Source organism: Elephantulus edwardii, unplaced genomic scaffold, assembly GCF_000299155.1.
Source record: "Elephantulus edwardii isolate Elephantulus edwardi_28Jun2011 unplaced genomic scaffold, EleEdw1.0 scaffold00028, whole genome shotgun sequence".
NCBI lineage: Eukaryota > Metazoa > Chordata > Mammalia > Macroscelidea > Macroscelididae > Elephantulus > Elephantulus edwardii.
This window is the reverse complement of record NW_006399778.1, coordinates 21,721,315-21,736,027: the sequence shown is the minus strand read 5'-3', so window position 1 is coordinate 21,736,027 and position 14,713 is coordinate 21,721,315. Positions and strand designations below refer to the sequence as shown.

The 14,713-nt window shown below is 42.4% G+C and overlaps 1 protein-coding gene across 1 annotated transcript in view; it reads left to right on the top strand.

Annotated features, from left to right (window-relative positions):
• PRDM2 (PR domain containing 2, with ZNF domain) overlaps positions 1–14,713 on the top strand; it is a 134,854-nt gene that overhangs the window by 10,875 nt on the left and 109,266 nt on the right. Inside the window, exon 3 of the mRNA XM_006883634.1 lies at positions 6,924–7,076. Coding sequence (XP_006883696.1) covers positions 6,924–7,076 — 153 coding nt within the window. The remainder of the gene's footprint in view (positions 1–6,923; positions 7,077–14,713) is intronic.

Genomic DNA, 14,713 nt, shown 5'->3' with positions numbered 1-14,713 from the left:
GCAGAACAGATTATCCGGGAGGCTGGGCTCTATGAGGAGAAGTGTGGGGTCAAGATTGGTGGAAGATCTATCAACAGTCTGCGCTATGCAGATGACACAACCCTGCTTGCTGAAACTGAGGAGGACCTGAAGTGCTTGCTGCAGAGGGTCAAGGACTGCAGCCTCCAATATGGATTGAGGCTCAGTGTCAAGAAGACAAAGATTCTCACCACTGGACCAATTGGCAGCATCAGGATGGATGGTGAAGAGACTGAGATTGTTCACAGCTTTAGTTTTCTTGGCTCCACAGTCAACACTCTTGGCACCAGTAGCCAGGAAATTAAAAGGCGCATAGCCATGGGAAAGTCTGGTGTTAGGGACCTCTCCAAAGTACTGAAGAGCAGTGGTGTCTCTCTGGAGACTAAGGTGCATCTGATACAGGCCATGGTCTTTTAATCACTTGTTATGCATCAGAAAGTTGGACAATGACCAGGGAGGATAGAATGAGAATTGATGCCTTTGAGCTGTGGTGCTGGAGAAGAGTATTGAGAGTACCATGGACTGCTAGGAAAACAAACAGATTCATCCTGGAAGGGGTTAAACTGGGTTGCTCCTTGGAGGCAAGATTCTGAGGCTCCGCCTAACATACTTTGGACATGTTGTAAGGAAAGACTGGTCCTTGGAGAGGGACATCATGCTTGGGAGGTTGGAGGGACAGCACAGAAGGGGAAGGTCCTCTATGAGGTGGATTGATTCAATGACTGGGGTAATTAGGATGGGAGTGTCAGAGACAGTGTGATTGGCACAGGACAGAGCAGAGTTTAGGGCTTTTGTACATAGAGTCACTATGAGTCGCAAGCGACTCGACGGCACATGACAACAACAACAATCAACATAATAATAAATGTTTTTCACCATTTTGAACCAAAATTATACCCACAGCTGTTGAGTCAGTTTCAACTCTCAGTGACTCTTCATCCAGTTTCTGATGCTATAAATCTTTATGGGAGTAGACTGCCCGCTATCCACCTTTCTCCCATAGAGCACATGTGTGGATTCAATTCTTTACATAACATAGGATGAGACTGACTGTATATGATAGAATAAAACTGCCTAATAGAGTTTCAGAAGCTGTAAATCTCGATGGAGTTGGATGACTATATATTTTTCCTTCAGGACACCTGGTGAATTTGAACCATTAACCTTTTGGTTAATGGCCTAGCACTTAACCAACTGTGCCAGTAGGGTTCCTTTTAAAAATAAAGCGCCTTATTTTTGTATATTATGTTTAAATTATACATTGTGTTGCTGCATTTATTTATAACGTGCCATTTTTGAATTGAGCTTTATTTTAGAGGGAGGAGGAGTTTATGTGTTTATATGTATATGCATATTGTTCTTGTTAGGTGCCATCAAGCTGAGTACAATTCATAACGACCCCACGAACAACAGAACTCTTTCTTAGCCTGTGCCATCCTTACCCCATCCATCTTCCCAAGCATGATGTCCCTCTCCAAGGAATAACCTCTCTTAGTATAATTGATGCCTTTGAGTTTTGGTGCTGGAGAAGAGTCTTGAACATACCATGGACTGCCAAGAAATCAAACAGGTCTGTCTTGAAGAGGGTGAAATAAAGTTTGTCCTTGGAGGCTAGGATTTTGAAGCTCTGTCTCACATATATTGGGCACATGACAGGAGGAATCAGTCTTTCGAAGGGCATCATGTCCTGAAAGGTGGAGGGACAGCACAGGAGAAGACCCCGGATGAGCTGTATTGATAGAGTAACTGGGGCATCGGGAGTAGGTGTGTTGGAGTGAGACTGGCTGAGGACAGAGCAGGCTTCAGAGCTGCTGTAAATAGGGTTGCTATGAGTTGCAGGCAACCCGACGGCACATAACAACAACAGCATCATGCCAACGTATATGAGATGAAGCTTTATCATCTTTGCCTCCAGGGAGCACTCTGGCTGCACCTTTTCTAGGACATTCCTGTTATTTCTTTTGGCAATCTGTGAGAATTATCTTCTACAATACCACAGTTCAAAGGCATAGTTCTTCTATCATTCTTATTCTTCTATCAAAGGATAGTTCTTCTGTCATTCTCCTAATTGTCCATTTTTCAACAACATAGCAAGTGATTGAAAAGACTATGGCCTGAGTATATATGCATATGTGTATCTATCTAGATTTGTCAGGCATGTGTGATTGTGAAGTTGAAATGGAGTCCAGTGTGACATGGATAACCTTTCTTTAGAATGTGCAAGTAGGTGGTTTCGTGAACAACCAATTACTGAATAAATTTATTGGGAGTATGTATGTGATAGTGAAATATTTCCCTTGCTGCTTGTGATGATTAGATAAAGCAGCTGCAAAGCACCTAGCAGAAGCAACCACATCGTGTTGCTAATTGCTGTCGAGTCAAGGCAAATTTATGGTGACCCCTTGTGTTACACAGAGAACTGCTGTGGAGGGTTTTCTTGACTGCAGTGTGTATAGACGTGGATTGCCATAATTATCTTCCATGATACAGCAAGGGAGGTTCGCACGACCAACTTGGAGCCATTGGAAGTAACCGTTGTGGGAGTGGTGCTTGTACTTTTTTTTAGATAATGATATTCTTCCATTTGTTCCATAGTTACTTAATGAGGTTTACTGTTTGTCAGATACTGGCACAAGGTATGAGAAGTATGGCAGTGAATGAAAAGGCCAAAATGTGAGTTAATATTGGTGCAGGAGAATGGGAACAACTACTAAACAAAATAAGTTGATGATACAGCTCTGTTGGCCTAGTGGCAAGAAGCTGCACTGCAGTCCTGAAGGCATGCAGTTCGAGGCCACCAGCTGCTCCACAGGAGAATGATGGGCAGTCTCCTCCTACGCAAGTAACTGCCTCTGAAAACCTATCTGAGAGTCAGCTAGGGGTCAGTTCTGACTCTATGGCACACGACAGCAGGTGATACTGCACATTGGAAGCATGAGTACTAGGAAAGAAAAAGAAATGGGCTAATGAGAAGGAGAAGGTCTGCAGCTTTAACAATCACAGCTTTGACAGCAGTCAAGGAAAGCATGGCAAAGGAGTGGAGCTCATGCAGACCTGGGTTTAAGGCCCATCTTTGCTACTCATTTTGATGTTGAGATATGATCCATTTTGAAGCCACTTCAACATCAAGAAAACAAAACTCCTCGTACCTGGCAGCATCATGAGAGATAGAGAAAAGATTGAAGTGATCATTGATTTCATTTTACTTGGATCCACAATCATCACCCTTGATAGCAGCAGTCAAGAAATCAAAAGATGTGGGGTAATCTGCTGTCAGGGACTTCTTTAAAGTGCTAAAGAACAAGGATGTCAGTTTAAGACTAAGGTGTGCTTGACCCAAGCCGTAGTATTGCTATTGTTGTTGTTGTTATGTGCCATTGAGTCAGAACTGACCCACCACTGGGTTTTCACAGGCTGTTAATCACACGGGAGGAGATCGCCCATCCTGTGGATTTGAACTGTATGCCCTTGGGGTTGCAGCCTAGCTTCTTATCATTAGGCCACCAAAAAGATGTACTAATAGCATTGGAAACCAATGGAGGATTGCTGTGAGGTGGACTGAAATCCATAGCAGTGGAGAAACAGAAAGCAAAAGGGTCAGTTCTTCTGCTCAGCAGCTCCTTCACCTGCTGATCCTGCAGTTCAATTTCAGGGCCCAGGTGAGAACTTCACAGTCTTGTTTTGGTAAACATATATATGTATTTATGACCCTGCAGAGATAAAGCTGCAAATAATTGCCAACTGTATTTTAAAATGAAGGAATGGTGATTAGGTAATGCAAGCATCAGGGAGGAAGAGCTGGCAGAGCATGAGTGGTCAGGGGAAGCGTCTTGCAGAAGTAAATCTGATCTGACTCCTAGCAGAGGAAGGAATTCTGGTGGTCTAGTGAGTAAGGGGTCACGCTGCCAGTCAGTAAGGCAGGCAGTTTGAATCCTCCAGCTGCTCTGAGAGAGAAAAATGTGCAGTCACCTCCTGTGCGATGTATAGCCTCTGAAACCCCACTGGAGGGTCCCCTGTGAATCAGTTCCAAGTTGATGGCACATACAACAGCAACCTTACAGAGGGCTTAGGGTTTGGGGCCAGGTTGTTTTTGGGGTTTCCCCCCACACTTTTATTTTTTATTTTTATTTTATATTGGTTTGCATAAAAATCTGTACACACTGTTTCATACTTGCCTTCATTCATATTGTATTTAATACAACCACTCCCATCTATGGTGTTGTATAAAATTAATCCTTATTGAATTATGCCTGCCATTGTTATGTGGCTGGATCAGGTGCACCTTAGTCTGCAGACTGACATCATTGCTCTTCAGTACTTTGGAGAGGTCTCTGACAGCAGACTTGCCCAATGCAATTTGGGTACCAAGAGTGTGTGGAGACAAGCAAATTAAAGCTGTTAACAGTCTCAATCTCTTCACCATCTGTCATGATGCTGCCAATTGGCCCAGTGGTGAGAATCTTTGTTTTCTTGATATTGAGCTTCAATCCATATGTAAGGCAGCAGTCCTTGACCTTCTGCAGCAAGCACTTCAGGTCCTCCTTCGTTGTGTCATCTGTGTAACGAAGACTGTTGATGAGTCTTCCTCCAGTGCTGATTCTCCACATAGAGCCCAGCCTCCCAGATAATCTGTTCTGCATTTAGATTGAAAACATATGAAGAGAGGATACATCCCTGGTGTACACCCTTCCCAATTTTGAACTATGCAGTGTTTCCCTGCCTTGTACCCTATCTTTTCAGGTTTCTGCTGGTTTCCCCCATTTTCTTTATCCCCTCCTTCTACCCAACAAATTGGGAGACCTTGTGATTTCCCCCCTGCCCACCCTCACTCCTCTGTTCCCAGCCTTTTCCCACTTTGGACCCCCAGACATGTTTTACTAGTTGTCCTTCTCTTTTTACAATAATCATCTTACCCATTATTTGGTGTTAAGTAACTTACTTAGTTCTCAGCCTAATGCTTTCCAGACTCTCCCAAGTTATGTAGTATTTTTTTAAATTGTTGTTCCTTAGTGTTGCATAGTACTCTATCATGTGACTATACCACAACTTGTCAATCCTTTCGATTGTAGTTGGACATCCATATTCTTGTGATGCTGAATTATGCTGCTATGAACATTGATAGGCAAATCTTTGTGTGCCAGTCCTAATTTTCTTAGGTTATATTCATAGCAGTGGAATTAGCTGGGTCATATGGAATTTCTATGTTCACTTTTTTTAAGAAATGCCACATTGCCTTCCAGAGTGGTTGCTCCATTTTAAAATCGTACCAGGGGTTGGGGTTGTGTTTGGTGTGGTTTTTGTTTTTTTTTGTTTGTTTGTTTGTTTGTTTTTTCTTCTCAAAGGGGACAGATATTTTCCAGAGTGAGTTCTACAGAATTTGTTTCCTAGGACATGCTCTATAGAGAGAATGTTTTAAGGTTCACTTAAGTTTGCAAAACCATCTTATACCTCAGGTCTAGGTGTTTTTGGAAGGATGGCCTCATGGTAAGAAACTACCTTGCAATCCCTACCTAAGGCATGCAGTTCTAATCCATCAGCTGTTCTGTGGGAGAAAGATGGGAAGCCTCCTCCTGCCTCCAAAAACCCACTGGATGGTTAGCTTTGAGTCAATTCTGACTCGGTAGTCCATAACAACAGTAGCTTGCTAGGAAGCTGTGGTTTCATGGCACATTACGTGTTGTACTAATCAAAAGCTAGTGGCCCAAATCCACCTGCTGCCTCTGGGAGAAGGATGGGTAGTCTTTGTCCTTATATAAAGACTGTTGTTGTAGTGTCTCATTTTGAACTGACTTATAGGTGACCCTCCAGTAGGTTTTCAGTGACAGTAAATAACAATTGCAATTATTTGCTATACATCTGAGAGCTGGATAATGACCAAGGATGTTAGAAGAATTATTGATGTCTTTGAATTGTGGTGCTGGCAAAGAGTCTTGAACATACCATGGACCTTCAAGAAAACAAATAGGTCTGTCTTGGAGACCAAGTTTCTCCTTGGAAACTAGGATTTTGAAGTTCTGTCTTCCCTACTTTGGGCATGTGGCCAGGAGGGACCAATCCTTGTAGAAAGACATTCTCAGAAGGGTGGAGGAACAGTGCAGGAGAGGAAGACCCTGGATGAGATGATAAGAGTAACTGGGGCAATGCGCATAGCTGTGTCGGAGTCAGTGAGACTGGCTCAGGACAAGACAAGCTTCAGAGCTGTTGTATATAGGGTTGCTATGAGTTGCAGGCAACTCGGTGGCATATAACAACAACAACAAATCACATGGGAGAATATTGCCCAAACTTCTCCCACAAAGCAGCTGGTGGATTCGAACCATAAGCCTTTGTGAGTGCAGTTTAGCTACCACTAGGCCACCGATAGGAGGTCACTGTGAGTTGAGTTTGATTTGATGGCAATGGGTTGGGTTTGGTGTTTTTGGTAATGCTTGCTAACTCACTGAAGACCCTGTGAACTCTGCAGTGTAGACCTAAGAACCACACATAGTCCAGTGTGTCTGGATCCCAGGCCTAGATCTCTACTAACCCCTAAAGCTCACGGAATTTGGGGGCTGCAGAACACTGCTGTTAGCTGTATTTGGGGAATATAGTTGACATTTGTCTGTGAGTACATAATTGCATTGCATTTGAAGATCATCAATCACTTTAACTGTAGCTCTTTAACAGGATAAATGATTTCAACAAGCTCAAATGGAAAAATAATTAATGAGGATTACATAGTTTTGGACCTCAGATGTCGTTGTGTTTTTCTTTCTCTGTTGCTTATTTATACTGTTCCATGAAATGCTTTCTAGGCTATTTACATACGATGGAAGCAATTAAGTCTTCTAAGCTGAGAATGGAAACATTTGTGAGAGACTCCTATTTTAACCAAGGTTTGGTTCTTTCCCTCTCCACACCCCTAGGTCTATTACCCCAATTTGGGATGGATGTGCATTGATGCCACCGATCCAGAGAAGGGGAACTGGCTACGATATGTGAACTGGGCTTGCTCAGGAGAAGAGCAAAACTTATTTCCACTGGAAATCAACAGGGCCATTTACTACAAAACTTTAAAGGTAACAGCTTTAGAATTAGTCTACTGTCTTTAAATAGTTCTTGACTGACAATAACAACTCTGCAGTCCTTGAAAGGGCTGTATTTAACATGATTCAGCACTAGCGTCCACACACCCAAGGCTCTGTGTTTTAAATATATGGTTGCCTCTGCTTCGTGTATGTTAAGAAACCAAAGGCTGAAGACTGTGTTAAGTAATTACAGACTGCGACTTCATAGACACTGATGAGTTAAGCCTGTGGCAGCTACTTCCCTCCTCCTCGGATACAGAAGCCTTAGGAACAGCCTGACTGGAAGATTTATGGCTCTTCGAGAAGCGCTTATGGCCGTGGTGGGCCAGTGCTAAGCTGAAAACACACTGGTACTCTTCAGTGTGTGGAAACCTTCAATTAGCTTCTCTCTTCTTCAATTTTTATTGTAAATAGGAACAAAGCAATATATTTATTCTTCTTCCAAATGGAGAAATTAATTTTTGAGATAAAAAGATGAAGAAGGTTGTTTTTCAGGGTATATGGTGAGGTCAGGGGTCACTGAGCCGACTCAGGGAAGTAGCAGGGAAGCAAATGCCGCTGTATTTCTGCAGCAAGGTCCTGCCCACCTGCCCATTCTTCTGAGCTGTGTTCCCCGAGGGTAAACCTGGACTCAGCGCACACTACAAGGTGCTCTGAGCCTCACCTGGAGGCTCTAAGTGCAGGTGCTTTTGCTTTGAGGCTTGCCAAGATTGCTGTTAGGCCAATTTCTCTTTATTCACTGTCTTCCATTAAAATGTCACAGATTTCAGGACAGCTTATGAAAAATTGATCTCCACAGAGTTGAAAATTCTTTGATGAGTAGGCATTTAAGATGTGGACAGCTTTGTCCCAAGCCACCAATCCCTTAGTGGATAGCATTGGAATACGGAAATTCAGTCCACATGGCCCTCTTTAATTTTCTATGGGGTATTATCATGACATGTTTAACTAACTGAACTACCTTTTACTTCAGATGCACCCACTTTTTTGTAACCAACCCCTGTAAAAAGTAATTTGTCATTTAAAACCTCTACAGCCTTGTTCCTAGATTTTTTTTCTCTTGGATTATGATAGCATCTTTTCCTAGTAGATATTATTTCTAGTAGGTATTACTGTCCAGTTTTGGTACATGAGAGTTTGAAACTTGATTCCACATTTGATTCAGGAGCTTACTCTCTTTCTCAAATTTATAGTGAGAGATGCAGCATATGATGTTGTATCAGCTTGGGGATAAATACAAGTCAGTCAAGGTGGTGGGAAGGAGGGGCCAAGGGACTTATTAAGACACTTTCCAGCCACTTCATTAGATTGGAGGTTAAAATGTGCTTGCTTCCCCATAGCAGATTTACAGGACTGTTTGTAGGCTAGTCGTTAGGAGAATGAACTCTGAAGCCAGCCTGCCAGAGTTGAATCCTGGCTTGTGTGTGACTATGTGCAAAGCCACTTCCTACTGTGAGTCCACTGTGTGACTTTACTGGTTTTATGTGCCAATACACGGCACCTGTATCTCAATTTCCTTAGCTTTAAAGTACTGAAAACCATAGTATTGACATACAGAGTTGCTGTGATAATGTTAACAGCTAGTAAGTGCTAACTAAATGGTGGCTTTTATTTTTGGAAGGAGCTTGGTTGGTGTAGTTGATTTGCCATCAGATGCTAACCTAAAGGTTGGCGGTTCAAACCCATTCAGTGGATCCTTGCAAGACAGGCCTGGCAAACTGATTCTGTACAGATTACAACCAAGAAAAACTATGAGTGCAGTTCTGCCTTGACATACTTGAATCACCATGAGTCACTGGCCTACTCAAGGGCTGCTAACACAATAGCATGATGTTTGGAGAGATGACATAGTGTGGTGAAGAGTGAGGATTCTAGATAGCAGTTACTTTGTATTTTAGTTTTTTATTTGTCAAATTGTAGAAAACAGTAGCACTCATTTACACAGTTATTTTTAAAGATTAAATAAATCAATATAAGTTCCTCTGAACAGTTCCTAATCTAGTATAATACATATTTTTTACTTGTCTTTGTCCAAAACAATACAGTCCTCCTTCCATCATGACTGTTGGTGTTAGCTCCAGGAAGCGCAAGACTTTCTAGACTCCTCAAAAGGCATCACTTCACCATACTCTTGTTTCCAGCATTCTGTGGGTTAGATGTTGGGGAAAAAATTACACAGAATATTCTCTCAGCACTAGCCTTTTAACCTACCACTCAGTGTTCACTACTTAAATACACACACACACACACACACACACACACACACACACACAGACAGAGAGAGAGTGTGTGTGAGTGTGCTGTGTGCCACTGTTGAAATTCCTGAGCAGCTCTGCAGGAAAATGATGAGTAATCCCTTCCCAGTTAGATTTACAACCTTTGTTGCTGTGAAGTGGAACTAACCTAGTACTACTCTGTATAAGGTACTCAAGATAAAAAGCAACAAAAGAGAGGCCTCTGGTTTCATGAAACTTCTGTTTTTTGAAAGAGGTCGATGATAAATAATAAATGCCAGGAAATTTGGAACACCACTACCTGACCAACTGGAAAAAATATGTATTTGTTCCCTTTCCCAAGAAGGGTCATCTAACAGAATGGAAATGTTCATCCAGGTCATTAATATCACTTGTTGTTGTTATGTGCCATCGAGGCGCTTGTGACTCATAGTGACCCGATGTACAAGAGCTCTAACTCCGTTCTATTCTGTGCCAACCTAGCCATCTCAAACACGCTTATTCCCACCACTCAAATCATAGAATCGAGCCATCTCATCGAAGGTCTTCCTCTCCTGCACCGCCCATCCACTCTGCCAAACATGATGTCCCTCTCCAAGGACCAGTCCCTCCTTGCAACATGCCCAAAGTATGTCAGACGAAGCTTCAGAATCCTTGACTACAAGGAGCATTCCATCTTCACCTTCTCCAGGACAAACCTGCTTGTCCTCCTAGCAGTCCATGGTATATTCAACACTCTTCTCCAGCACCACAGCTCAAAGGCATCAATTCTCTTTCTATCATCCCTATTCACTGTCCAACTCTCTGATGCATAGCACGTAATTGTGAAGACTATAGCCCGGATCAGGTGCACCTTAGTCTCCAGCCTGACGTCGTTGCTCTTCAGTACTCTAGAGAGGTCCCTCACAGCTGACTTTCCCAATGCATTCATCTCTTGATTTCCTGGATGCTGTTACCAAGAGTGTTGACTGTGGAGCCAAGTAAACTAAAACTCTTAACTATCTCAATCTCTTCACCATCCATACTGATGCTGCCAGTTGGCCCAGTGGTAAGAATCTTTGTTTTCTTGATGTTGAGCTTCAATCCATATAGGAAGCTGCAATTCTTGACCTTCTCTAGCAAGCACTTCAGGTCCTCCTCAGTTTCAGCAAGCAGGGTTGTGTCATCTGCATAATGCAGGTTGTTGATGATTCTTCCACCAATCCTGATGCCACATTCCTCTTCGTATGGCTCAGCATCTCAGATGGTCTGTTCTGCATACAGGTTGAAAAGGTATGGAGACAGAATACATCCCTGACGAACCCCCTTCTTGATTTTGAACCATGTAGTGTCTCCTTGCTCTGTTCTGACGACTGCCTAGCAAGCAAAATATTGTTGAAGACTGTGGATCTTGGCTAAAAGAAGAGTGTCCATTTGTATTTTATTGACTATGCAAAGGCATTTTACTATGTGGATCATAACAAATTATGGCTAACATTGAGAAGAATGGGAATCCCAGAGCACTTAATTATGCTCATATGAAACCTATATTATGATCATAAAACTGTTGTCTAAACAAGAGGAAAAGAGTATTGCATAGTTGAAAATGAAAGAAGGTGTGTGCCAGTCAGTGCTCTATCCTATATCTGTACCCATTCAATATGTTGTTGTTGTTGTTGTCATGTGCTGTTGAGTTGCCTGCGACTCATAGCAACCCTATGTACTACAGCCCTAAACCCTGCTCTTTCCTGTGCCAATCTCACTGTCTCTGACACACCTACCCCATTACCCCAGTCACTGGGTCAATCCACCTCATAAAGGGTCTTCTTCTCCTGCCCTTTCCCTCCATCCTCCCAAGCATGATGTCCCTCTCCGAGGACTGGTCCCTCTTTGTAACATGTCCGAAGTATGTCAGACAAAGCTTCAGAATCTTTGCCTCCAAGGAACAGCCTGGCTTCACCCTCTCCAAGATGAACCTGTTTGTTTTCTTAGCAGTCCACGGTACATTCAATACTCTTCTCCAACACCACAGCTCAGAGGCATCAATTCTCCTCCTATTGTCCAGCTCTCTGAAGCATAGCAAGTGATTGCAAAGACCATGGCCTATATCAGGCATAACTTAGTCTCCAGAGTGAAACCATTGCTCTTCAGTACTTTGGAGAGGTTCCTAACAGCAGGCTTTCCCATCATAATACGTCTTTTCATTTCCTGGCTGCTAGTGCCAACAGTGTTGATTGTGGAGCCAAACAAACTAAAGGTGTTAACAATCTCAATCTCTTCACCAGCAATCCTGATGCTGCCAATTGGCCCAGTGGATCAAATCCATGGGATTCAATATGTATGTTGAGCAAATCATTTGGGAAGCCATACTTTCTGAAGAATATTGCATCAGGATCAGATGAGGAGGACTCATCAACAACCTGTTACGCAGAAGGCACAGCCTTTCTTGCTCAAAATGCTCACTGCATCTCACCATCAAGAAAATAAAACTCACTATTGGACTATTAGACAACATCATGACAGATGGAAAGAATGAAATTGTCAACAATTTCATCATACTTGGATCCACAATCAACATCTTTGGTACGAGCAATCCAAAAAAATCAAAAGATGTGTTGCATTGGAGAAACCTGCTGTTAAAGACCTCTTCAAAGTACTTAGAAGTAGTAATGGTAGTCTAAAGACTAAAATGCGACTGATTTAGGCTATGATCGTTTTCGTCACTTGCTTTGTATCTAAGAGCTAGAAAATGAATAAGAATGACAGAAGAAGAATGGATGCCTTTGAATTTTGCTGTCAGAGTATTGTGTATCCCATTGACTGCCAAAATGGCAAACAGATAGGACTTAGAGGCTGCTCCTTAGAGGCAAGGGTGATACAGCTTCGTCTCACATAGTCTAGGCATGTTGGTAGGCGGGGCCATTTCTTGGAAAAGGATATCATCCTTGAAAAGTATATTGTCGGCAAAGGAGAGGAAGATACTCAACAAGATGGACTGACCCAATAATGACTAACAGTGGGCTCAAGTATGTTGAAAATGATGAGGACGGACAGATCCATCGTCCGTACAGTTGTTATGAATTGTACTCAATGAACAGTCACATCATAGCCATCAAAGTGATTCCTACGCATAGCAACCCGGAGTAGAACTGCCCAGAAGAATGGTTCATTGCTCTGTCCTTTAGAGTGTCATCTTTTATCTCCTTAATAATGGCTGGTGAATTTGAACCTCTTTGAGTTAGCAGTGGAGTGCCTAACCAGAGCACCACCAGGGCATTTTAAACAAGTAAAATCAATATTGATAGTGAAATAATCAATGAGGAACTAGGGGGAACCTGGGATGAGAACAATCTGGCTGTGCAGTGGTCTGTGCAAAAAGCAATGAAGAAATAGAGAATGGCAGAAAGAAAGAGTAGGATTAAACTAGCCTACTGGGGGATGGAGGGAGTAGTATTAAACCAGCTTACAAAAAAAGTCTTAAAGAAATTAGAAAACATGAGTGTAGTGGTAGCAGGCACTGGTAGGAGACGAGGTTAGGGAAGTGGCGGTGGTGGTGAAGTACCATTGAGTCAGAATCAACTCTTAGCTAACCTTCCAGTGTGTTTTTAGTGGCAGCAAATTACATGAGAAGAGATCACCCATCTCTCTCCCGCAGAGCGGTGGTATATTTGAACCATGTGCTTTTGGGTTGGCAGTGAAGCTCCTTACCATTAAGCCACCGGGGCCCAATTGGGTGGAGCTTGCCCATTGAGGAATGTATGAGTTTTAGTTTTAAGTTCATTGGAGGGTTTAGGCAGAAGTCTGGTGTGTGTAGTATTGTGCTAAATGCTTTGTGGGTTGTAGATTGTAGGAAAGTAAAAGTATGCATATTTTACAGGGTTATGTGGCATAATCTAACAATTTAAAAGCAGTTACTTTTAACTTAGTGTTAGGGAATATGTATTAGGATTCTTCCTAGTTAGTCAGATAAAATTTACATTAATTTATTTATCACATATATAGTTGTTGTTGTTGTTGTTAAGTGCCGTTGATTAGTAGGCGACTCATAATGACCCTGTGAACGAAAGTCCTCAACATTTGTGTGACTTTCATCCTCTCTCCAGGTTCATAGTGTTTCCGGAGGCAAACTATTACTGAAGTGGATGCCACTCCTTCTTCCAAGTTTCTTTTAATCGGGGAGCTCCACCAAACACTGTCCGTAATGGGTAACCATTAACGCATTTGACACATCAGTGTCACAGTGTTCAGCTTCACAGCAACCACAAGTTACCTCTGTACTGCAACTGGACACACCAGGGCTATTCTACCTAGAAGAATGTTTGAACAATAAAAAACAGGCATGAGGGCCACAGATTAGAAGTCACCCACCTTTGGCTTGGTAGCATCACATTCTCTCCGCTACGCCAGCTGATCTCTATGTTGGTGTTACTGTTGTTAAGTGCCGTCGAGTTGTAGGCGACTCATAGTGACCCTATGAATGAAAGTCCTCAACTCTTGTGTGACTTGCATCTTTTCTCCAGGTTCATAGGGTTTCCGAAGGCAAGCTATTATGGAAGTGGATGCCATTCCTGCTTCCAAGCTTGGTTTAACTGGGGAGCACCACCAAACACTAGCCACCATGGACAACCATTAACACATTTGACACATCAGTGTCACAGTGTTCAGCTTCACAGCAACCACAAGTTAGCTCTGTACGGCAACTGGGCACACCAGGCTATACCACCTTTGGCTTGGTAGTATATATATGGCTATATATATGCTCTGTATGGCAACTGGACACACCAGGACTATATCACCTTTGGCTTGTAACACATATATAGTAGGTCTGGTAAAAAAAAAAAAATGTCAATTGGTATACCATCTATTCCCGGGACCTTGTTTTTTTGCTGTTTCCTTCAAAGCGACTTGAACCTTCTTCCTTCATCACCATAGGCTCTTGCATATATATATATGAATGAGTCGGAAAATCAAAAGGGCTGAACTTGTTCAGCATTTCTTAAACTCAAGGAACTGAAGAACAAATTCAAACCTTGAGTTGCTATAATCAAGAATGCTTTAAGAAGACTATTAAATGATCCAGGAAGTATTAAAAGATGTAAAGAATATACTGAGTTACTGTATTGAAAGGAATTGGCAGACACAGAAGAATTTAATGAAATAACATATGAGCAAGAGCCTATGGTGATGAAGGAAGAAGTTCAAGTAGCTTTGAAGGAAATAGCAAAAAAACAAGGTCCCAGGAATAGATGGTATTCCAATTGACGTATTTCAGCTAACAGATGCTGCCCTGGATGTGCTCACAAAGTTATCCAAGAAATCTGGAAAACAACCACTTGGCCAACTGACTGGAAGAGATCTATATTTGTTCCCAATCCAAAGAAGGGCGACCCAACAGAGTGTGGAAACTATAGAACA